This window comes from Eurypyga helias, unplaced genomic scaffold (assembly GCF_000690775.1).
Source record: "Eurypyga helias isolate BGI_N326 unplaced genomic scaffold, ASM69077v1 scaffold2386, whole genome shotgun sequence".
NCBI lineage: Eukaryota > Metazoa > Chordata > Aves > Eurypygiformes > Eurypygidae > Eurypyga > Eurypyga helias.
In genome coordinates, this window is record NW_010255835.1 from 1 (window position 1) to 25,294 (window position 25,294).

The 25,294-nt window shown below is 38.9% G+C and overlaps 2 protein-coding genes across 2 annotated transcripts in view; one reads left to right on the forward strand and one right to left on the reverse strand.

The window, feature by feature from the left end:
* Positions 1-140: 140 nt before the first annotated feature.
* On the forward strand, positions 141-14,314 carry LOC104510989 (putative ATP-dependent RNA helicase TDRD12; the record flags this gene model as incomplete). Its single annotated transcript, XM_010153422.1, has 15 exons — positions 141-269; positions 2,011-2,128; positions 2,972-3,105; positions 3,189-3,409; positions 4,161-4,260; positions 6,203-6,390; positions 6,701-6,911; positions 7,431-7,523; positions 9,900-10,069; positions 11,594-11,715; positions 12,979-13,033; positions 13,482-13,595; positions 13,683-13,836; positions 13,931-13,997; positions 14,229-14,314. Coding segments are annotated over 15 exons (1,962 nt in total), but the record flags the coding sequence as incomplete, so codon positions are not given.
* Positions 14,315-17,739: 3,425 nt separating this feature from the next.
* Positions 17,740-25,294, reverse strand: part of SLC7A9 (solute carrier family 7 (amino acid transporter light chain, bo,+ system), member 9) — a 12,918-nt gene continuing 5,363 nt past the window's right edge. Inside the window, exons 7-13 of the mRNA XM_010153421.1 lie at positions 23,746-23,790; positions 23,288-23,411; positions 21,420-21,523; positions 20,517-20,613; positions 19,589-19,738; positions 18,722-18,896; positions 17,740-17,819 (exon numbers count right to left, since the gene is read on the reverse strand). Of these exons, the coding sequence (XP_010151723.1) occupies positions 17,755-17,819; positions 18,722-18,896; positions 19,589-19,738; positions 20,517-20,613; positions 21,420-21,523; positions 23,288-23,411; positions 23,746-23,790 (760 nt within the window). The 3' untranslated portion in view covers positions 17,740-17,754. The remainder of the gene's footprint in view (positions 17,820-18,721; positions 18,897-19,588; positions 19,739-20,516; positions 20,614-21,419; positions 21,524-23,287; positions 23,412-23,745; positions 23,791-25,294) is intronic.

Genomic DNA, 25,294 nt, shown 5'->3' on the forward strand with positions numbered 1-25,294 from the left:
CATTCTATGATTCTATGATTTACTAGATTCTCTTTGGTATTCTATAACAATGTGTAATGCTTGTTAGAAGGAAGAATTACACAGTAAAATACATACAGATTACATGAATTATCAGCTCTCTATTTTGTGTCTCATTCTAGGTTGTGCAACCCTGCATGAACAGTGAGAGAACTGCTGTGTTACTGAAAACACTGGGGTTTACCCACAGTAGTCTTCAGAAGGTGCTGGTATTCACTAGTTCAGTAAATGAAGCAGAAATGGTTCATGAAGTAAGAAAGTATTTAAATTTACATAGATAAGGGTTTTTTTTTTTTTCTAAATTGTTAAGGTATAACACACTGGAATATCTTAGCTTCTGAACTAAATGGGTGTGAAACTGGAAGTTAATTATTTTTGCTAAAAATAACCACAACCCCACCTTCTGCCAGCCAGAAGGAAACCTGACTGACAGAATGTCTGGCACAGAATGCATTAATTACTGAATTCCTAACAACTTTCTGTCTGTCAGCTTGGAACTTCGAGTTGAATCCAGCTGGCTTTTTTTCCCAATAAAAGTTCTGTCAGTTATTTTATTTTTTACTGTTTCCAGGACTGGTATGGAGGGAAGAAACATAAGCCACTGTGTTAAGAAGTTCTGTTCTATTGCTTTATACTCTGGAGTAACTGAAATTGTAGAAGGCTGTTTCTCTGATTTGAAAAAAAAACATTTTCTGTCATCCTGGGAAAGTTTACCAGAATTTAGTTAAGCTTCAAGTTCTAGGGCGTAGGGAGAAGACAGCATGCTTAATACGTTTATTATCTTAAAAACTCTCATAAAACTGCTTCAGAGTTGCCTGCAATAGAACATGCTCCATTTTCCCACCTTCTTTGTGGAATTGTATACTCAGCGTTTCAGAGGCGAGAGACTGTGAGAGGGATTTTTCCTGCAATGGTTCTTTCTTCCGATATTACAGCAGTGTGTGTATATATCTCTTTGGTACTTTCATTGTCTCTTTGCTGGTCCTGCAGCAGTGTGAAATACAAGGATTGCAATCTGATTTGACTGGGAAGCAGTTCTTTTAAGCCAGGATAGGGGGATGTGAATGGTAGGGATGGTATTGCTGAAGGTGGCAAGCTACTAGCATTAAAACCTTTAGTGATAGGTTCAAGGGTGGGATAGCAATAGCATATGTGGCTGGATTGTTCAGATATCACAGGAAGAGATATGTCAGTCCTGAACGTGGGAATGTATTCCCTTCTAGAAGGTGGAATAGGTCCTGTGATGTTTAAAGGATTCTTCTTATGTAAATGCTAGTGTATCTGGGTTGGAAGCGTCTGGTTTTGTTTTACGACTTTCTAACATGTTTTCCTTGAATATTTGAGGGTTAATTTCTTCAAACATATCAAAACCAGCCCGACCACCACCTAAGAGTGTGTGTTGATGCTAAAGAAGTATTGAAGCTGTTTATAGTGATCCCTGTGTAATCACAAAAATATTTAAGTGTTAGTGTAGTTCATTAGACATGCCAGTTTACCAAATAACTAAGGCTTCTGTAGTGATTAATTTGTGAACCTTGAACTTAACAAATACATGAAGCCTTTTGAGAATGCTACATACATGCAATTAAATGTGGGTAGATCAGTGAGGGAGGTGTTAGTGCTCTTTCTGAGAGACTGAAGTGTGAGTCTGCATGTTGTTAGATGATAGAATCCACTTAGAATATAGAGGACACCTTAATGGTGGGAAGAGCTTGAAACAGAATTTGTACTTTCTTAAACACCTGTTTAATTTATTAATCCATAGGAACCTGAGCTTTATTAGCTTTCTTTTTATACAAGAAATTAATAAGATTCATCTCAATATTAATTTTCTTTTTCATATAAGTAATCTAAATTTCGTTAACTCTTCCCCTTGGCTCTCTTTCATAAACAGTGTATCTTATTAGTATCTAGCATACCTTAGCTACTGTAGAGTTTATAAGAGCAATTACTGCTGTATTGGAAGAATGTCTCACTTACTTTGTTGTCCAGGCACTGAAGAGCAACTCAATATTTTCCTTGAAAATACATGAAGAGAGCAAGTTTAATTTCAAGTATATCTTGGAGCAGTGGACAAAAAAGTGTAGTACTGGCACTCACGTTGTGTTAGGTGAGGATTTTCTTTTTGTCTGGTTGTGATTTGTCTTGATGGTGACTCATGTTCTACACTAAATACTGGCACTAGATTATGTCATCACTTCCACAGAGGCAGTTCCCTATGAGTTCTTTATAGATACCCCTCTTAGTAGTGCTATAGCTGGGTTTTTTCTTTCTTTCTTTCTGTTGTTCCTGGGTCTCAGGGTTAACAGCTGCGAGGGAAGACCTTACTTGCTAGAGGGAACATAGTGGGGTTTTTTGTGTGTTACTTAAAAGGACTACTAGTACTTGTAGAGTATTGCCATGTTTTCATAATTGACTCCTATGACAGAGGGTATTTTCAGTTTGAAATAATTTAGAAACTCCAAAGACTTACTGTAGTCATTTTCTGTATATTCTCATGGAATTTTATTTTTAAGTTATTTGCAGTAGCAGAGACTCTTAGCCAGTTTCAGACTTTGTTTTGGGGGGTTCGTATGTCAAAAGCAAGAAGATGGAGTTATTTACATCTGCTTTGTAAGTTCACCCAAAGGTGGTAACATTCCCGTGTCACCTCAAGTGTTTCCTATCTTACTCTTGTGAAGTACTTGGCTGTGCACAAGTCTGTTCTGTGATACTGATGAGATACAGAATTATGCTGATTATTAGAGACTAACATGAAATGTTGGTTCTTCTGTATGCTTATGAAGTGTATTGACTGAAGAACTATGATCCGTAAGCAAGTGTATTGGAAAAGACCTTTTTATTACTTAAGTCAGTGGGTGGGGAAAAGGAAACAGCCCTTGCTAATGTGATGTAATACTTTGATGCTTGAAGTATGGCAGTTATTTTATGTGTGTATGAAACATGTGCTTAGTTTTAACAGATGATTGCATGCAGTCCTTGGGAATTACAGACGCGACTTGCGTGATACATTTCAGTTTTCCTTCTCCAAGAATGTTTGCTCTGCGTCTGCACGGCATGTCTGACAACTTCTATAATGTGATAAAGGTTGGAGTAAATCTTTAATGGGTTAATACTACATTTGAGTATTTAGTGGTGGATACGTAAAAGCTTTTAAACATATTTTTTAGGATTCTTCTGTAGGTTGTGAATATACAAAGGCAAGGTCAGTCATTCTGCTAACAGAGAACAGTGCATCCCGTGCACTCGGAATCCTGCGCTATTTGGAGCATGCAGAAGCTGAAATCCCACCAGAACTGCATGATTTTACTGCCAAGATGTTAGAAGCTGAGGAAGAGAAGAAATCTTCAAGGCCACTGTGTGCCTATCTTAAAACATTTGGGATTTGCAAGTAAGGAAATGCCAAATTTTCTTGCCACCCATACTGACCCAGGAAGGCTTGTATGCCCTGAATGATGACTGCTACTTCCTTGAGGAATTTTCCTGTTGGATACTTTGATTCAAACCAGATTTAGATCGTGATCATTTTTTTCCTGTTCACTGCTGAATCGGGTTTTTTCTCCTATAAAAGCAAAAATACTGGTATTATGGAGACCAATTATACATAATCTCTCGTTAGTAGCATAATTCATTACAACTCTTGCCTAGATGTAATTGAGGGAGCTTGAAAGTATTGTTTTAATTAGTATTCTGATCATAATTGCACAAGTTTTGTGCCTTACTCTCTTGCCTATCATCTCCTGTCCCTCCAGAGTGGGTAAGTAGATAATGACTTCTCTGAGCTGTGTCACTGGATTGAAATTCCTCCTCTTGAAGGAGGAAGCAAAAGTATTCTCAGGTATGACTTTAATTTTAGGTAACTGTTGTCACAAGTAACAAAAAATTCAATGTTAGTGTGTTGGTTTTTTACTCTGAAACAAGTTTTCTGGAGTTTATTTTGTTGTACAACCTCTTCCACCAAAAAGCTTTTTGGCCATTTCTGTCCAACCCTCAGAGTCACTGGTGCTATTTGAGACACAAATTGAATATTAAAGGCTAATGAAAGGGGTTTTTTAGTGTTTAAATCTGTTGTAAACTATTTTGTTGTGGCTTACAGCTGAAAACAGAGGGCTTTTCTCTGAAACAGTTTTCTTAATACATAGGAATAGAACAGTGTGTCCAGATCGTCATCAAATTAATTTGCAAATAGACATGCCTCAGAATGTACCAGATAAGATTATACTAACACCTGGATGTGTGACAGTAAGTTGTTGTTATTTACTTTGGGTTTGGGTACCAAGACGGCAGGTCTTAAATAGCCACTTGGCATATTACTGGAGTTTTTTGTATTATGTTAATATTACTATAGTGTGTATACTAGTATCTCTGGGGTAATTGGGGTGGGGGGTGTGCTTTTTTCCTTAAATAAGTGTGGCAGATTTTCCTTTAATCCTTAGCTTGAATTGAAATTGTTTTGCACGTGATTCTGAGTTTGCCTCAGATTTTCTTCTGCACTGAAGATTCCCGTTCTGTGGGAAGGCTTTTGTCCCGTTTATTCCTTCCCTCTATGAATTGAGTCCATATACTGAAGTTAACGAAAGTTAAAGCTCATAGAAGCTTCAATTCTGGTTTTTGTAGAGGAAAGACAGATTCCTATTTCGGAGTGAAAAGAATTTGAAGTGGAAGATGATGCATGTTTTCTAGGAAGTGGGGATTTTTTTCTGAGCTGACATGTCTATGCAAATTTGCTGAAAAAAGAGCATTTTCTGGCCTTGCAAATTAAAATACTAGTTTCAAGTGACAGTATCCACAGAAAGTGGAGCACAGATCCTCCCTTATCTTCCAGATGGAGCAGTTATTTCCTATTAAGATATCGGTGCTTTCTGAAAACCATTTTGATACAGAGTGCAGTTCTAATTGGCCTTTTTTTTTTTTAATGGTTTAAGCCATGAAACCTTCATGGCTATGGGGTTGACTATACTTATGGTGATTCTTCACATCCCAGTGACAGTTTGCTTGTCAAGCTCCCTTCACCTGCCTTTTCGGTTCCTTCTGTGCTGGAGTGTCTTCCCATACAGCAGGATTGTACAGTCTCTCTTGTCTCTTTGTTGGATGGTGATTGCTGAGGGCAAGTGTGTAGACTTTGGTGCTTCCTTCCAAAGTTAGCACTTGGGTGTGAGAAGTGCTGGATGCCTTCCATTTGGATGAGCTGCTTCTGCCATCATCCTGTCTTGCAGAATTCAGGTGTCTTCAGGCCATGCAGTTAGTGGGTGTTGTCCATTCCCAGGAGATTGTGAGGATAGAAAAAAGGAGAACTGATTGGTGGTATCAACCCATTTCTGCCTAATAAATAAGGTTTTGTTGGTAGGTATGAGTTCAGAGCCTTTGCCTGCATGTGTCCCATTCTGGTGCTGGATGGATTGGCCAGATTTAGTGGACAGATTTCCTAACACTCCTATTAGAAGCTTGCACATACTTGCATCACGATGGCAGTTGTGGCCTCTTCCGTTTCCTCATCTAATTCTGCTGAGTGCAGAGCCTGAGTCTGTCTTACAAATCAGTTATCACTTTGTGTTGACTTTCTTTTTGGTTTGGAACCCAGTATGCTGTTTCTTTCCTTTAAAAACCTCACGTTGCATTGTGCTTTTTTTAGGATTTTTATTGAGTGGAAGTTACCTTGCTGGTCCTCTTGCTATCTCATACACCCAGCTCTGTCTCAGTACGCCCATGACCCTTTGGATTGAATGCACCCAGCATTGTATGCGTTGGTGTTGATAGTATGTTCATAGCCCTTCATTTAAGTGGTTTTAGTGCAAAAAGAGTGGAGGCCTCATGCTTCCCCACTCAGTTCGAAAACTCATTTGTAAGGTTGGAGAGCACAGAATTAAGCTTGGGTGATGTGGTTAGAAGCGTGGTGGGTAACACTATGGCTCACTGGGGTCCGTTTAAGTGGAGTACTTCCAACCGAGGCCTAACAGCTCTTGCTCCGCAAATTTTTGTCTACTGTTGGCTGGACTGTGAGCAGTTAGTGTTATTCATAATACAATAACTCATGATCTTCTGAAATGTGTGTGTGCAGGCATCTCTGTCACCTCTTGGGGCTGGAAAGAGGTAGGTCATCTTGAATGTGAGAACTTAACATTTCATTAATTTTAAGAAATCATTAGGCCCTCCTCTTTTTTTTTCTAATGTATTCTTGTTTCAGATACTGCCTCTCCACATTGTAAATGCAACAAACTACTTTGGTCGAATAGTAGATGAACAGAAGGACCAATATACAATTCTTGCTGAAGAAATTAATGAGTATTTTAAGAACCCTAGCAATAAAATTTCTGTTAAAAATGTGGAGAAGCTGGCATTCTATGGATTATGTGAGAAAACACTTTTTCACAGGTAAAAATGTTGCTTTTTTTTCATTATTCATGTGCACGTTTTTATACAAAGTAATTTAAAACTTAAACTGTTTGGGGGTGGGTTAACTTTTTCACTAAAACCAGCAAAAAAATCACTACTGCTCAAATCCTTCTTTAACAAACTGTGACATACTCAGAGTTACCAGATGGAAAACAGAATGACTACCCACACGCTCACGCACAGATATTTTGCTATACAAATACTATTTTTTAAACAAGAGTGGATTAAAAAAACTTCTTGCAACTTATTATATGAATAATAATTCTGTTTCCTCTCCTACTCTGCGAAGGGTTCAGGTGGTAGAGATTTCCCCAAAAGAGGAGGAAAGCTTGTTCTTTAACGTCAAAATCCAGTACATAGATGAAGGCAGAACAAGTCGAGTTCAGAGCTACCAGCTGCTTCACTTACCTGCAAAGTTTCTGTGTCTGCCACCTCAGGCTGTGGAATTTGTGGTTTGCAGAGTAAAACCAATTGATAATGAAATTGAATGGAACCCCAAGGTAATACTTCCCAGGTTTTTCATGGTGTTTCCTTTAAGTTCTTTAATTTGTGTGTTATTTTCTGCAGGCCAACAGTTAGGAACTGCAAATTTAGTTACCAAATTTAATTGCTTATTAGTATTGCCAATATACATCTGCTATTTGGTCAGCTGAAGTAGTCAGTTTTCTTGTTTATTTTCCTACAAAATAATGAAGTGAAATATATGAGTTTTTCTTTTCTGTGATTAAATGGCAGCTTCTTGCTGCGTTTGAATCTCTGTGGGGAGCAACAAGGGAAGCACAGCCTCTGCAAAGTGTTTGAGTATTCTTCCATTAAGCAAGCACCTTCCTTAAAGGCTAATACTATTTTAACCTGCAGTAAAGTTGGAGTATTTCACTGGTTTACCCCAAACAGGTTTTATTTATTGAATACCTTTTTCTTTGTTTAGCTCAAAAGTTTGTTTCGTTATAATTTAAAAAAAAAACTGTAAAGTTGTGTTGGTATACATCTAAAGTGCAGTGAAAATATGTTTTTCCTAGGTAACTCATTATATTAATCACATGATTAAAGGAAAACTACATGAAGCAAAAATAGTACATACCTTGGGAAATACAGCTTGGGTTGACCCAATGGTAGGTATAGACTTGTAGCATTACAAAATATTTGTATCTGAACTCCTTTATAACAAGAGCATCCATTCTTGTCTTTCCTCCTGTCAGTTCCTTTTTTAAGGTATTCTGCCTGGTATATGTGTAAGAGTGTTGGTTAATTACTGTGATGGTGGCTGAGCACTGGAACAGGTTGCTCAGAGGTTGTGGAGTCACCAGTCTTGGAGATACTCAGAGGCCATCGGGACACAGTCCTGGGCAGCTGGCTCGAGGTGCCCCTGTGTGAGCAAGGGGGGTTGGACGTGATGACCTCTAGAGGCCCCTTTCAGCCTCAGCCCTTCTGTGATAAATCCGTGTGCTTGCATGTAGATGGAATGTGTGACTGAGTAAAACATGAACTGTATATCTGGAGACCTGAATAAGCACCAGTAACAGCACCAAATTAATTATAAATGTCATCCAGACTATTTCACTAAGTTGATAACAAAAGTGTATTTTAGAAGTACTGGTTTTTAGTGTTTTGTCATGTAAAATCAACTCCATAGTTTGTCACACATTTCCTCTGAAAGAGTTAAGCTTTTAGCTTTCAAGATTGTTTGCTGATGATATAAGATATCTTATGCTAGACTTAATTTATTCTCTTTATATTTTTAAGTGTTTGCTATCTTCTATGGTTCTTGGACTGGTTTAGAGATAGAATTAGATTAGTTAGTTATTGATGAGAATAGAAAGATTAGAACAGAGAGCGTGTGCTCTTGTTCTTGGATTTTTAAAAATAATTTTACGTACACTAAAATCTAGAAGTCGTCTTGGTCTTGAGTGTTAATGCATAGTGTTTTTCTTTGTAAACTGAATTTCTCTCTGTCAGCATTTGGAAGAGGACCTTTACCATCAATTGGATAAAGGCTGTGATTCTGACCTTTCAGATATTCAGATTACTTCTTATTGCAGTCATCTCAGATGTGATGAAATAATTGCTTTAATTATCAGTTCTCTTGGAGCTGACTTTTTTAAGTTATCCTGAAATTAAAATGTTAGTCAGTGCCATGTTTGTATTGTTCTTCTGTCAGTTCCCTGGCCTGTTAGAAAGGCAGTACTGGCCTGGACCAAATATTCATAGAATCATAGAATGGTTTGGGTTGGAAGGGACCTTAAAGATCATCCAGTTCCAACCCCCCTGCCATGGGCAGGGACACCTTCCACTAGACCAGGTTGCTCCAAGCCTCATCCAGCCTGGCCTTTGGACACTTCCAGGGATGGGGCATCCACAGCTTCTTTGGGCAACCTGTTCCAGTGCCTCCCCACCCTCTCTGGGAAGAACTTCTTCCTGATACCCAATCTAAACCTCCCCACTTTCAATTTAAACCCGTTACCCCTTGTCCTGTCACTACAGGCCCCTGTAAAAAGTCCCCCCCCAGCTTCCTTGTAAGCCCAAGTACTACAATTCCTGTTGACAAAAAGTGATAGCTAGGGGAAAATTAGAGAGTATCTCATCCATGCAGTGGTTTTCCTTGAGTATTCTTCTATTCTCCCTAAACTTTGCAGGTAGGAGATTGCCCCAGTGCTGTTTTTTACCTGAAAGGAGGTGTTTTTTTTAAAGGCAGGGATCTTTTCTGACAGTTCATCAAAGGGTGGAAATTGAGGTGCCTCTCAAGCCTTTGCGAATGGTACGAACAAGCTAGTTGTGTTTTTATGATATCTGTTAAGAAATAACTTCATTTTATGAACAAGGAGTTCTGTGAAGAATTGCTATCAGAGATAGCTCGCGAGTTGAGGGATTTTTTTAAATTTCTTGTATGGTCTGGTCAGGCTCATTGGAAAGGCTTCCCTGCATCTCAGGATTGTGGTGTGGCTGTGGTCCTGCCAAAGAGTACAGTAAGTTATTCCTGTACTCTGGAATGTGTCATGCTATTTTCCATCTGACCATTCATTCAGCTGAAAAATAAAGTGGAGAAAGATGGGGAGGTAGTTCTCTTCAGTAGTTCCATCTGGTGTCTTCAGCCTTTCTTTGCTACCTGTGCTCTTGGTTTTGGTTAGGGTTTTTCTTAGTGTGCCCCCCACTGGGCCCCAGCAGTTTTACTGTAGAAGCTATTCTAACTGTGGTGTGTATTTTGGCCATAATTAGTGTAATCAGGGCTGGGATCGTTTACCTCATTGCTCTCTCGGTACTAATGGGACTAGCTACTAGTTCCTTGAGCCATTATCACAGTGAAAAAGATGGTGATGCTCTGAAAACAGTTAAATGTGGGTAGGCTCCTGTTTGAAAATGAGTGAAAACTAAGTGCTTACAGGTGTAAGTAAATGGAGGCATGTTTAAAGTTTTGCTTAAAAACCAGCTTAGAGTTGGAGAGAAACCATTTGTGAACTGTGGTCTCCATGTAGTATGTTTTGTAATTCAAGGTCCGGGTTACCAGGTTTTCAGATTTGAAGATGTGTGTCAAGGAATACAACGTTCGATCCCAGATTCTGTCTACGGGTCTGGGAACTGACAATCCAGAACACCTAACACAACTTCAGAAGTTGTGTGGACACATGAAACTATCAGAGCCTGCAAAGAACTCAGAGCTTTTGTAAGTGGTCACTTTTTTTTTTTAGCATATATCTTCCTAGGCAAAAATGCTATCATTTAATTTTGACTGGATATTTCCACGATTAAGGTTACTGAATGTGGTTTTCATTTAAGCAGAGGCACAGTAATGTGTTTGTGATATGTCTACGTTCCTTCAGCTATTCTTTACCCCCATAACCATCGTGCAAAGACACCAGTGTTAGAAAACGTTGCAGAATATGTAGTTGCCTGTTGGTTGTGTTGATTTTCAGCAGTTCCTTGCAGATGTTGCATGAGAACCTTTTGTCTGACTTCGTACTCTATTTGCCTGGTTTGCAGCCCCCTACTTTTCCAGTCCTCCTTTAGCTGGCGAGCCACCTCCTTGCTCGGCGGCTGTTTACAGGGTTTCTGTGTGACGTGTGAATTAAGCATTTCTGCACAACTTTGGTTGCCTTAAGGTGAGATGAGATTCTCTGGCTCTGGCTTTCCGAAGCAGTACATCATAGATGACTTGACTTCTTGAATTGCTTGATTCTTGCAAGTCTGTAACTCAGAACTAGTTTCTAAAAATACGCTAGGTTGAATTGGCTGTGCTGTGTTGTACCTAGCCTCAAGGAATTGTTTACTTGGAATTATCTGGAAAAACTGATAAGCATTTTTTTTAGAGGTGGAAGTGGTTAAAATTATCTCTCATTTAAGATGAAAATCACTTTCATTTTACTAGCTTACCTCCAAGGTAGTTGTTGAGAACTGGCACAGCTCACCATAAAGGTGACTGTACAGGTATTTAATACTAAATCTTCAGTATGGATTCATTTAGAAGTTAGTATTTATTTATGCAGACTGAAACATTAAATGATGGTTTATTAGACTGGTTTCAGCCCTCTTAGGCCACCAGGTGTTTGGAGGTAAAGGAAGAAAGTATTTTTCATTCGGACAGATGACTCAGTGTTTCAGAAATTGTACAGCGCTGTGTTCTCAGTAATGTTTTGATGGAGACTTCCGAGGCCGTTGAAGAGCGGGGGGTTGTGGTGCTTCTTTGAGCTCTCAAGTAGATGAACTCTGCGACATTTCCCGAATCAGTGAAGCCCCTGGCTGTACAGCTGGAAAGCCAGAGCTCTCTTGCCAATCAGTGAAGGACTTTGAATACTCTCTGAAATTTTTACTTTCTCAAGTTCAAAATTACCCCAAATCACCCAAACCCACTGGAATTCTTTGTGAAAGGGAATCATTTTCCTGTCGAGGTCTATCACACACAGTAATGCCAATCAATTTTTATGATTCAAAGGAAATGCTGGTATCATTAGATTTTAAGTGGTCTCCTAACTTGGATTGCTGCATCAGTGCTTCTTACTGAGGTACTGAAGTTCAGCAGTGCTGTGGTGAGATTCATGGTTTGCTGGAAATACGTTTTATTGCATATTTTGTATATGTTAAAATGAAAAACTTAGCTTTGAAAGGATTTCCAGCTATGATTAGGAATCCTTTAGATAGTAAACATATTTAAACCATTTCTTACAAAAAATATGTCTTTTTCTGTGCTCAGAAGCATAAAGGAGGATACAGCTGGTCCAGAGAATGCGTCCAATCCCCAGAATACATCAATACAAGAAAATTCTATGGAAAACAGTAATTCTTCTAAAATTACTTTTGAGAATTATCCATGTGGTAAACCTTTTAATAATTACCAAAAATTTTAAAGCGTTAATTAAAGGTAGGTGTTTAAATGTCAACCTAAAAGTCATTTTGCCAGATGCAGACTTCTCTGAGTGTACGGAACAGCACCATATAGCTAACGTTTACAGTAAGTCACAAACACCTTAGGGTTGGCAGCCTGGAGATGATGTGGGAGCAAACCATATTGATACAGCTGTATTACTCTTTGGGAAACAGTCTGTCCTTGAGAGACTCGGGATTGTTTCCCTTCCCTTTAATGTTCAGGGAAGTGGTATTCAGTCAGTAGAGGCTTTGTCAGTCGTAGAAGTGGGACAGAGGACAATCTGGCAGCGCTTGGCACATGAGTTTCATAGCATCATAGAATGGTTTGGGTTGGAAGGGACCTTAAAGACCATCCAGTTCCAACCCCCTGCCATGGGCAGGGACACCTTCCACTAGACCAGGTTGCTCCAAGCCTCATCCAGCCTGGCCTTGGACACTCCCAGGGATGGGGCATCCACAGCTTCTCTGGGCAACCTGTCCCAGTGCCTCACCACCCTCTCTGTGAAGAACTTCTTCCTGATATCTAATCTAAACCTCCCCACTTTCAATTTAAAGCCGTTACCCCTTGTCCTGTCACTACAGGCCCTTGTAAAAAGTCCCCCCCAGCTTCCTTGTAGCCCCTTCAGATACTGGAAAGCTGCAATGAGGTCTCCTCGGAGCCTCCTCTTCTCCAGGCTGAACAAGCCCAATTCTTGCCGCCTTTCATCATAGCAGAGGTGCTCCAGCCCTCTGATCATCTCTGCAGCCCTCCTCTGGACTCGCTCCAATTGGTCAATATCCTTTGAAAGCTGAGGGATTAGAAAGGTGCAGCAGACAAAATTCAGATAAGGTCCTGAAGTGCTTATTGCAGATAAGGCTTTTTTTCCTGGTAGACTGACCCATGCCACGTGTCAGGCTGTGATGGCAACACACAGGCTTCAAATAAATAATGTCTTGAAACTGGAAAAATTTTACCCAACATAGAAAACTGCATTTTTGGTGGGCTTTTTGTTTTCCTTATACCAACTATAATACTCTATTCATTAAAGTTTTCAGTTGATTTATTAACTTCATGAAATCTTTCCAAATAGGAAGTAACACATATAAATCCCAAGTACTGTCTCGCAGTAGTAGTTTGATTGGTGGCGAGTTAGTTTTGTGCTGCTACTGGGCTGTTCTGGAAGTATCTGGTTTCTACAGTATAGCTAAGTGTACTGGATTTCTTATTTTTAGATGGTGTGGCTCAAACTGAGGAAGCAGAAGACTCTACCCTGCGTCGCCGTGCATGGTACAAAAATTCAGTGTGATTTGTGCCTATGCTTGCTTTTTAATGTGAAATGGGAAAACCATCCGTACTGAGATGATCTGTTTTGTGAGTAAATAGCGATGATACAGGTAGAACTGTCCTGTTATGTCGGTGTTGAGCTTGAGAGATTACTGTTGCGGTCATGTGTATGTGCATATTTATACACATCATCTCGTGAATCCTTAGAAGTGTTTTAAATTCCTCTCTTTCCTGCTCCTAGGAGCTAACTTTATCTGTTGAAATTGCATCAACTCCGATTAGACACCATCCGATCATGCACTTTCCTGACACTGCTGTTCAGTGTCAGATTATTTTGGTTGAGTACACCTACCGATGCTGAAACTCAGCTGGCCGTATGTGACACACCTTGTCTAAAACTCAGCTGGTTTTCTGTTTTGGAAAAAATCCAATTAAACTCTCTTTATTTTAGCTTTCATCCAGAAATAAAGTGGTTTCAAAATGAAGACACTGTTACAGTGAAGGTGAAAATAGCAAGTGCAGCTGACAGTAAATGTGAATTCTCTAAAGAGAAGGTGGTTTTCAGGTAGGCTTAAAATCTTTTAAGTACAACGAAATATTTGACTGTCCAGTTTGCATTTAATTTTTTTTAAACTTCTTTTTTATAATGTAGTGCTTATTCAGGAGACAAACTTTATTTGGCTGACTTGGAGCTGCATCAGTATATACTTGCAGAGGAGTCTGCATGTGTGATTAAGGATCAAGAGGCTGTTATTGTTCTCGCAAAAGAGAAAAAAGGAGCATGGTGCAAATTGCTGAAGAACAAGGTGAAGTGAAAATTAATTGGAGAGTTGTTGAATGTTCTCTACATGTTCATTGTGCATCAGTGCAGGTATTTCAGACTGTGCTTTTTGTCAACAGAATTCTCATGTGTCTTTTGATTTTGAACACTGGGAAGATTTTGAAGATAAAAGCCCTTTTCCAGTTGGTAAGGAATGACCGAGTCAGTGTTTATAGTGCATGAAAGATTAGCATCCTCATTTTTGCATAGGCTTTATCTGAAATATTTATTTCAGATATGGTCTAGTTTGTAGTCCGAAGGGTGGGGTTTTTTTTGTGGTTTGGTTTTGTTTTGTGGGTTTTTTTTACACTACATATTTCTTCTGAAGCTCTTGGTTTTTCTTGCTTTGTAAAAGTTACACTTGTTAATTATTTGTAGGTACAAAAAAAATGCATTGCAGTGCTGCATTGACTGAAGAATTGGTTGCCTCCACAGAAGACAGTGAAACAGACAGTGATGAGTAACTGGGGAACAGATCTTTTTCCTCTAACAATTATGCTTCAAAATTGTGCCTCCTGCATGAGGGTTTCCACTGAAATTGATAAAACTAAACCATACAGTTTGCAGAACTGTCCTTGATTTTAGGAGGAAAATAGTGACGAAACTCCTTACTTTTTGGACTCTGATCATCTGAAGAAATACTCCATAGAAGAATATTGTCTATTTTTTCTAATGCTTTCACTTTAAAATTGTTGGCCTCAGTGATGATTTGCATATATGTACGTGTGCCCTCCAAACAGTAAAATCTGAAGATTAAACTGGGTTTGTGAGGCAGTTGAATTTATTGGTAATTACAGAGCTTCTGGTTCACTGTATCTGAGCGAATGTGCTGTGTTAGCAATAGGTAGCAATTTCTGAAGTTTCACAAATCCTGGTATGTTGATTTTCTACTCTGTCCCTCAGTCACAGTAGGAGTTTGTTGGCAGTCATCGCAGTTCTCAATCGAGAAATGATGCCTCACCTCCTGTGGCAATTCTTGTTCCTTGACTTGGCCTGAAGCACTGCACAGCGCAGCTCGCTGTGGTAATGAACTGCTGTACAGCTGCTGCGGAACCAGCACTCTGGTAGTAGATTCACTAGTTGTTTTCACTTTGACATTTTCTCTTTTCACGAATGCTTATTTCATTCCCCCTCACGAATCTAAAAGTCCTTTCTCCTTTACAATTCAACAATAAAATCTTGTCTGTTTAGCCCTAAGGCTTTGCCTTTTTAATCTTTCATCTTTCAGTAGAGAATTTTTTACTGTTGAATTTGTGCACATCCAGAATTTCTTACAGTGAATTAATAATGCTAAAGATACTTAAATTAATCTGGTGTTGATATCTTATAAATCTACAGATGCAAGCACATTAGTTTCCACAGCATAACTATATGGTGGCTTAGAGACTTAATGTTACAGATTTTAGAAGCCTAAAATTTTGTTGTATTCTTGACTAGAAAGAATGTACTTGCTTGTTGGGGATTATTTTTTTCAGGAAACATTGGGATGCCTTTACTTCAGGAACGGGAGGAGGACCGTATTCTTAAGTTTACACTGACAGTTACAGGTTTTTCTAGTATTAGGATGCTGCTTTCTGAGTGTTTAAGGATACTGCTGATGCCAGCGGAAAACTGCCATGTGATGGAAATAGTTGAAATTGTTGGTGTCTGATAGTTAAAATAAGTGTTGTTGGGAACCTGGCTATGACTGAGCTTAATTATAAGCTTCACCTGAGCACAGGTAACTGCAAAGCTGTAGTTTTAACAGGGCTTAAGGGAATAGCTGATGTGTGTTTTGGTCCTGCTCTGCATTGTGGTGCAAAGACAAGACACTCAACTACCTCATTATAAAAAGAGTGATGGGGCAGGATGTTTTCCTTTGTGTGTTTTGTTCTTCCTGGACTTGTCTGATACCTAAATATAAGGTGATTATTTTTTTTTTTCCTGCTGGTAGATAAATCTAGTGGGTGATTTAATAGACATAAATTATCTGTAATTCTTGTTTGAAAAGTGAGACACTTCACATGAGGTAGGAGCAAAAGCTGGCTTTAGCCATGAATTCTTAGCGGCTGCCAAGAGCCAGCTCATGAAGAACAGTGTGAAAAATGTAGCAATACATTTGAAAACTATTCTTTTGGCCTCAAGCAATTACTGATAATGGTCTTCATGAGGAATAGATTTTCTATGGACTTCTTAATTCAATTAGGTTAGTTGCGTTTTGGAACCTACGTCAGCTTCTAATGTTGCTCCTTCATGAAGGAAGTTGGTAGTCAAACAACACATTTTGTGACAAAATAATTTTTGCTCTGTTGGAAGCCATCCCTGCTGTGTCTGCTTGAAATCCTGTACCCTCAACATGGAATAGGAATACATAGCTTGCTCTTCCCATTTTCTTGTCATTTAATGCTGCCTGTGAACCTCTGTCACCCATTTTTCCCCTCATCCCCCAGTCGGGTGTCTGTGTTCAGCTTTCACGATTGCAGTAGACAGTCATTCCGTATACAGAAGCATTCTGTTCCTTTGGGCTTTCCCTGACCCTTGCAGTTCTTCTGTTTTGAAGTGATGCTTTTACCAGCTGGGTAGGGAAACAGCAAGTGTAATAGCGTGACAGGGACAAAAAGCTGTGGCAAGTAGGTGCTTCATATGTAATGGCATAATTACAATTTTGTTTTGTTCTCCACCGCCTGCTTTATTCATTCTTCACCTTCTTTTTGCTGCTGTTTTGCTCTGATGGCACATGGAGCTAATACATTCATGGATCTGACTGTGATCACAAAATCTCCTTCAAATGAATCGGAACCCCTCATTTTTATATGTACGTTTGGGATTGCTTTTTCATGTAGGTAGATGAAAAAATGAAATATATAGGAACATAAGTTTTATTTTGTCACTGCAGGATGATAGAAACAGCTTCTTTAGTTGAATTTGCTTGGCTAGAGTCAGTATGGATGTACAGTCTTAAGCCAGTTGCTTAATGTTTCTGTGTTATATATTTACGATAAATGTGCTTAAAAGTTAAGATGAGGAATTGTGACCTTGATAGAAAGTCTTTCTCAAATTAATCACTTTGAAATATTGACAAGTGTCTGGATAAAATTCCTTTCTTTATCCATTTGCTCTGAAGGAATACAGTCAAAGAATGTTACGAGGAATCCATAAGTTTCTTGGGTAGGAAAAGTAAAAGCTGCTTACATCTATATGTTAATGTAGTATCTATTTCTTGTATTTTATTTTCATCAGCTACCAAATGGAGTGTTTCTCGGATGAAGAAGTTACCTCTAAAGTCACACTCATGCTGAGGAGTGGCATTTACTCACTGTTCTTTAACTTGGTGTTGGAGAAAACAGATACCTGAGAAATTAAGCTTTGATTATTGTGTTTTAATTAAAAAAAAAAAAAAATCAGCCTCTTCTGTCAACTGTGCTTTTGATTTTTACTTGATTCCCCCTCTGCAGTCTTGAATTTCTTGAAAATTAGTGTTTGGTCTGAGAAACTGGGAATGGAGTTAGGAGAGAAATGACATAGGCGCAGCCATTCTCTGTGGCCTGTTGCATGTGGTGCTGTAAGCGATGGCCGCTCCGTTCCTTCAGCAGTGTGATAAGAAGTGTCTGGACAGTGTGGCTGGTAAGTTTTGCTGTCTTCACAATGGAAAAATTCCTTTTGTTTATTTGGAGTAATTTTAATGCAGAAGACAAAATACTGTGACGTATTAGCAAACAGTGAAAACAGCTCTGCTGGACACTGTAGTCTGGCTCAGAAATCTTTTATTTTTACATATTTAACATTTTTCAAGTACTGAAGCGTTGCAAAAATAATACACCAGTATGAACACAACCGTTGAGAAAGCATAAAGGTGTGCCAAACCACATGGCATCTCCTTCAACCACTATAGCACTTACAAACAACCTGGTACGTTTAAAATACTTCATTCAGTAACTTCCTCTGCTGGAACAACTTCCAAAAGCATCTGAAGGTGCATAGTGATGGGCTCTGAGGGGAAAAAAAGACACTGTTAGAGGCTTTGAGAAAACACTGTTTTTATTCACACTAACACTGTTTTTCTAAGTGAGAAAACTGTCCTTGTGAGTAGTTGTCTGTTGTTTCATATCTCAGACATAAAAAAAAAAGGGAGGGGAGAGGGAATGGTGAATAAAACCAATCTTAAGATCCAGGCTACAAACATTCCTGAGTTTCTAAACCTGCTCTTACTAGAGTACAATGCTTCTGACTGCTGAATTACACAATATTTACTAAGCCTGGGAGGCAGGAGAGACAGATAATGGATTTATTTTTTTTTTTTAATGTCTGTAGAACTACTAATTCTGTCTCTTCAGCTGGTTCTACCCTGTTTTCCTAGGTAACGGTAAAGAGTTTCTCTTGGGACTGTGCAAAATCACTTTATAAGCGGCCGCACTGGGTTCTTGCAGCTTTCACTTTACTCAGCAGCGCTGTGATTATTTTTGGTCTTAATGCTGTTAACATTTTCTTTAAAAAGTATAGTAGAATCGATAACCTGAGCTAAAAACACCATATTTTGTGCTGTAAGAATGTATGACTGCTAATCTTTAGTTAAAAGCTAAAGCAATGTTTTGAAATCTGGACAACCAAAAAACTAACTACTGATAAAATAGTTCTCTTTAAAAGCCAGGTTTTTTTGGTGCTGCTATGGTGATGTATTGCTTTTTTGTGACTTGTTTCTTTTTTCCTGGTCAGGCATTGCTTGTTTTTCCTAGGAAGGGGTAAAGCTCACTCTGTCTGGAAAATTGCCTCCCTCCACACCCCACTGTGTGATTTAGATGGGATGGACCATGTAATGAGCTTCATTACGGTAATTACCTTAAAGCTTAGCAACGTTCTGTTGAATATGGAGTAGCTAGGTGAGGTATACTTACTCGATATTTTCTGGGGCCAGTTGAACTTAAAATGAACAAAAAGTACATAAACTATAAGTCCACTCAGTATAAATAAAACGCAGTAGAGATAAGCCAGTTCAGGCGCACTGATGATTGGTGCCAGTACCAGTAAGATGGAGACTAATGTCACTATGACTGGAATGATGATGGGTACCTGCAAGACACAAAGCCAGAAGTTGCACTTAGGAAAGAACGTTTTCATTGCCTTAGGCATTTTTTTCCCTTGTAAAATTTCTGGAGTTAGATGGGGCAATGGAAAGAGTAGCAAGAATATGGATAAGGAAAACTCTTCAGACTAAGATCTCTTTGTCTGTATTGCAAAGTATGGTGTTAAAATGTGCATTTTAATGAATCTGTACAGTGCCAAAGGATCTTATTTTGGGTAAGACCAAAAAACTGAGGAGGAGTCTGCTAGAAAATGTTTAAATTTTAAAATGGAGACCTTATAGCACCTTCCAGTGCCTGGAGGGGCTACAAGGAAGCTGGGGGGGGACTTTTTACAAGGGCCTGTAGTGACAGGACAAGGGGTAATGGGTTTAAATTGAAAGTGGGGAGGTTTAGATTGGATATCAAGAAAAAGTTCTTCCCACAGAGGGTGGGGAGGCACTGGAACAGGTTGCCCAGAGATGTTGTGGATGCCCCATCCCTGGATGTCTTCAAGGCCAGGCTGGATGAGGCTTGGAGCAACCTGGTCTAGTGGAAGGTGTCCCTGCCCATGGCAGGGGGGTTGGAACTGGATGATCTTTAAGGTCCCTTCCAACCCTAAACCATTCTGTGATTCTAAATATCCAAACGTTTTCGTATTTGTGGGAACAGAGGAAAAGCCATACTGAATGCTGAACTTACCCTGATTGGTCTCCTGAGTTCCTTTCTTGTAAACCTCATAACAATGAGTGCAAGCACAGTTAAACCATAAAATATCCAGACCGCGAAACTAAAATAGTTGATGAGTGTGTTGATGTCACCAGGGATAATATAAATAATAGCAATGGCCCCCTAAAAATGAAAACAAAAATTAGTATAGTCGCTTACGAAAAGGCTGAATTTCACTTAGGTGTCACTGTGGGCATAGGGTTTTGGTGATCCAGAGTGTGATCTGTGAATGCCTTTGCCTAAACATTGGGGCGTAAGTGTATTGCAGCACCTTTAGGGGTAGCATCAGCATCCTGCCCACGTGTGCCTGCTGGTGTGCAGCCTTAATCCCATCGTAAGGCCGACACTCAAAATGCGTATGCAGTCATCTGTGGGGGTGTTGTCTCTGCATCGTGGAGGGAGGGAAGATACTAAATAGATCTTCGCTTATTAAAGTTATTGAGCAATTGAATTTTGAATTTCTCTTGGTTTACCTTGAAGATAAGGTAAATGGGTAATATAAAAATAACAAGATTTTCTAGATGTACTTCAAAATGCATTTACTGAATAGAATTTTTGTAGTGAGGTGTAAATGCACTCTTACAGGTAGGAAATAAGAGTAGTGGTAGCTTAATTTCAGGCATCCTGTGAAATAATTACTACTAATCATTCATTTAATTGTTTTAATTTATTTTCACATTGTGGATTCTTAAACATTTTCATTTTAAAATCCAGTTGTGGAATGAAACTTAAGATTGAGAAGCTGGGTTTTTTTATATGTCTTTTTTTCCCTAATATCTATTTAGCAGTTTCCTTGTCTAGATGCTCAAAGATGTGTGTCAAGACTGGTAAGGATTTGCGAAGGCATGTTCACTGGAGAATTTTTGTTGGTAATTTTTCTGTACTTAGACTATATACTTACGTAAAAGATGATAGCGGGTGCTGGTGTTAAACGCTTAACACTAATGTAAGATAGCACCTTTAGCATGTGCCCTTCACGGCCTGCGACATAAACGAGTCTGACAAAACAAAACCAAGCGATTTAGTTAGTGGGGCACCTGAACTTCGAGTGGCATTACTTAAAAAACCCAATATCATGCTCAGATTTGTTCTGTTCTGTGGCTACATCTGACTGTGTAATTTTCATCAGCATTTCCTTAGGTGTGCAGTAAGATTTAAGGAGTATTTTAGTAGATGGAATTAAGGGAAATTACCAGAATTAAAGCAGTGAACCTGACACTAATTTCATAATCATTAGTTGCACATTTAATTAAATATTATTTGGGGAAAAATGTTAGCTACTGTCTTCCTTTTAACTCATAGTTCCTTTTTAATTTGCTTCATAGCAAAAAGCTACGTTGATAGCCTCCTGTCAAAAAACTGGTCTTTATAGCCCTAGTATGTTCAGAGATTTGACATTTAAAATATTTTAAAATAGTAAATGGAAGCTTTGAGCAACTACTAGAAATAGAACAACTGGTCTCTTTCCAATTCTTTATCATTACTGGTGTAGTAATAATCATACTGATATTTTTTTAACTGTTTGATTTTTAGTTTTAAACTTGATGACAGGTGGAAAAAAAACCCTTCTGTGCTATACCTGTTTTAATTTAAAGAGACCTTCTTTTCTAATTTTTCAAACCTGCATAGTCATTGTTTCTTTGAAAATGAAACAACATAGCTAGATTTGCAGGCACTTCTTAATTATACTTTGTACATTTGAATCAGAGAATGTGTATCCTTGTGTGTAGAGATATAAATGTGTGTATAAATTTTTCCAACATTTAAAAAAATTCATTTTAAGGTATTTAGGATGGGGGCTTACCTGCCTGCAGTAAAACAGGTCCCATTGGCAGATCCAATTGTAGAAAAGGCCACAAAGAGAGGAACTATCCAAGAAGCTGGATAAAGGACTCTATCTCCGAATGTCTGGGATACGGGATTAAAATTAATCATTTATGTCATTTTAACTACCATTTGGTATATTCAGTGATGTTGGAGCCTCCTTAATAAGTACAGTGAATGGGTATCTGAGGTATGTTACCAGCGGAAACCCACGTTGTGTATTTTGTGCAGCTACTAAGGAATGCTTTGCCAGCTGAAGACCTGGGTGAATTCGTGAACCACTCTAAGCAGTGGAATGTGGCTGTCGTGGTGTTTGAGACGCAGCATCTGTACGAAATACTGGGAGGCAGGTGTAAAACACACACGTACAGACGGTCAGTTCTGTTAAAGGCACCTGGCTGGGGGATGTGCCCGCAGACCAGAGGGCACTGCGGCAGAGCGCCACGCGTACGCTGGCTGGTTTCAGGCTGCGCAGAGGAGTAACGCTGGCAGCAGCAGCGCCAAGGACAAACGGGATACGGTCTTTCAGTTCAGTTTTTATCTGTGCCGTGGCGCGTTAGTTGTGGCTGCAGGATGATCTAGATCTAACGTAGGTACGTCAATCTACTGTAAATTAATTTGATTTAAAACTTTTTTGGCAGATAGGTTTGGGGTTTTTATTGGGGGGGAGGGTATATTTTTTTCATAAGCATAAAGAGTTCTGGTTCTGCACAAGTCTAACATCAGCGTTCCTGTGTCCAGTGGTAGGACACTCATCAGTGCCAAGCAGGAGCCTACGTAGAGATGGACAGACCTCTCGCAGCACGCTCCCGCCATTTGCTGTGCTGCCTTCGGACTGCTCTGGCAGTCCTGGGGTTCTGCTCTTAACGTGGTCTGCCCAGGTCAGTGCTAGCTGATGTGTGCTCTTCGGGTGGGAAGCTTAGTGGTATATCGAGGGGCACTAGTTCTTTAGCAAGATACTAATTTGATATATATAGAGGGACACTGTTGTCCCTCTTGGTGCAGACGAGATGCTGAAATGCACCGAAGCCCCACATTTTAAAATATTTGCTTTTTTAACATACCTAACGTTACAAAAGATGCATAAACAAACATGTTTAACACTTATAGTATGTCTACATTAGTCTACTTCTTCACCCTGCTATGCTGCAGTTTGCATGAGTATCGCGTACTGCTGCTTTTCCCCAGGAATGAACATGCTGCCTGACCTTTTAACAGTGGGTTTGGAGACAAATGTCCCACGGGAAATTTACTGAATGGAACTGAAAGGACAGATATGCTTAAAATTTTAGAAACGTATGTAATCTGTAGTTTAATCTGTACTTTAATCTATAATACGTCTTGCAATAATGTGAAAAGCTATTTCTTAGCTTTGTTAAGAAAAAGAAGAATAAGGAGTAAGTGAATTATGGAATGCTTGCTGTTACCTCCAGAATGGCAAACTTTCATCTACTGTCATTTTGCATATGCTTGTTTCTCAGAAATACTGCAAACACTGACAAGGGCAAAGCAGCAGTCAGATGTTATTTTTCCTTCCATCTTTTTGATGCACTTGGAAAGCACTCAGCCTGTGAGGTGCAGTCTTCACAAAACGTTAGCTGAAGACTGCGTTACTGTCACTTCCTTGGTGTTTTTTTTTTTCTTGGGATGTGACAGAACTACTGTTTAAATTAAAAATTGCTGAAATAAATTTTGGATTAAGAAATGACAGTAGATAACGGAAGTGGTGACACGGGCATCTTAGACAGAAATTAATTATCTTAATAAAAATTCCAGCTTCCTTTTTGCTCATGAGCTTAATGCACACAGCCTTCTTCAGATGCTCTATTACAAAATAAAGTGGCTTACCACAGCAACTGCCTGGGACTGCAGGAGTTCTGTTGAAGTCATTACGGTGAAATATGAAATGTTTATCAGAACGTAACAAACTGTAACCAAGGGGATTCCAATAATTATAGATAGCGGTAGATTTCTAAAGAATGCAAAAGTAAGACTCCATCAGCATTGCTATATCACTGGTAGAGTTGTCACAGTAAACTGTGGACTCTTACTTTTCCCCCTACACTCTTTAGGTGTATTTACATTTCTTTATTGTAGAGCCATGGAAATCAGGATTTTAAAAAAGGCACAATACAAATGTATGCAAATGTATGATGCCTGTAATAGATGCTAATTAGCGTTGTCTGTTAGCGCTTCAGCCTTGAGTAACCATTTCTCTTAAAACCAAAATATTTTGTACTGCTTGTACAGAAATACCGAGTGTTTGATTTTTGTTGTTATAAACACGCTTTCCTACATAATTTTACCTGTAAGGATTTTTAAGTTCTTCTGTGATGTAATTGAGTTGATTCCTGGAAGGAAAATTATTTATACAATGTTACTAGTAGTCAGGTGTTGAAATACTAATACATTATCAAGTCAGGTGTTACTGGTTTTTACCTTTTCAGTTTAAAAAAAAAAAAAAGTACAATGACTCTTTTAAGTGGGAAAGCTGCAGGACAAGACCTATGTGAGCTCCTTAGCCAAAGGTAAGCCTCTTGGTTCACCATCTTTCCCTCCTCATTGTTTTAGAATAGGAGCGTCTTTGAGATTTTGAAACTAGATGGTCTTAATTTTGGATAAAATATCCCAAATAACAAAGCTGTGGCAGACATTTTATCTCAGACTTAGACTTGCCTTTGCCCTTCAAGCCTTGCAGTATCTGAGTCTCTTCAAGTCAAAGCGCAAGCACACCCACTGCAAGAACTGAAGCAGGTCTGCTGATGTTTCACTATTGTTCTCTAAGTCATATTTTCTAGAAGACTGTCATGAAAACCCTTCTGAGACTTACCCCTGTCAGGATTATGACTTCCAAGCACTTATTTTTGCTGGAGCATGTAGACCAGATTGAAAAAGGTGGGTTTTTTGGGTTTTTGGTTTGGTTTTTTTTTTTTATACTCATCCACTTCTGAATGGTGCCTGGTGGTTACATATTGAAGTAAGTAATGAGGCACTAGCTTCCCTGTCCCCTTGAGAATCCAGGTGACTGTCTGAATTAGCAGACTTAAATGCCTGAGTTGATATACTCAAGCTTGGAAATACAATCCGGAAGAGTAATCCGTTTAAAAATAAATTCAGTTTTAAGCATCTAGATGGGACTTGCTTTGTTGCAAGTTCAGATTTATGTTTACTTGCTTTCAAATTACGGATCTGTATACAAACTTTCAGAGTCTGAACATTTCAGACTAGCATTAATGGATCAGACCTTGCTATTAGATTTGTGCCAACAGAGCTCTAGCCCAGCTGATACTCCTTTTAGGTGCACAAAATGAAATTTATAAACTATTTTCTGGACTGTGGCAGAGATTAAGTTAAATATTCCTGCCAGTAAATAAGTTTATTCATATGAAAATAATTCTGGAAAGCAGTCTTCTGAGCATTGAATAGAAATGCTGTTCATAGAACATAAATGTAAACCTATATCCCTCCATAGCTGATTATTTTCAAATGTGTTTTTTAAAATATAACGTGGTAGATAATAATGGATAAGCACATGAGGAGGTTTTAAAATGGAAAGCTGCTCAAGGTAGAAGACTTCAATGGTTTTACATTATTTCTAAATGACACTGAATAAGAAAAAACTTAAAGTTGAACCTTTGGCATTCTGACAAATTTTGTCCCCCTGTACTAATCCAAGGCCACGACATATTTCACAAGAAAGGGAATTCAATGGGGTAACCTACAGGGGCTCTGGGAAGGCTGTTTTGCCTGACATAATGGAATTAAACTGTTTAAACTGATTTATGTTCTCCTCATTACCACAGTGAGCACCTTCAGCAGCAATAGCCCTTTCAGGGTCTAGTATACTTTCTTTCC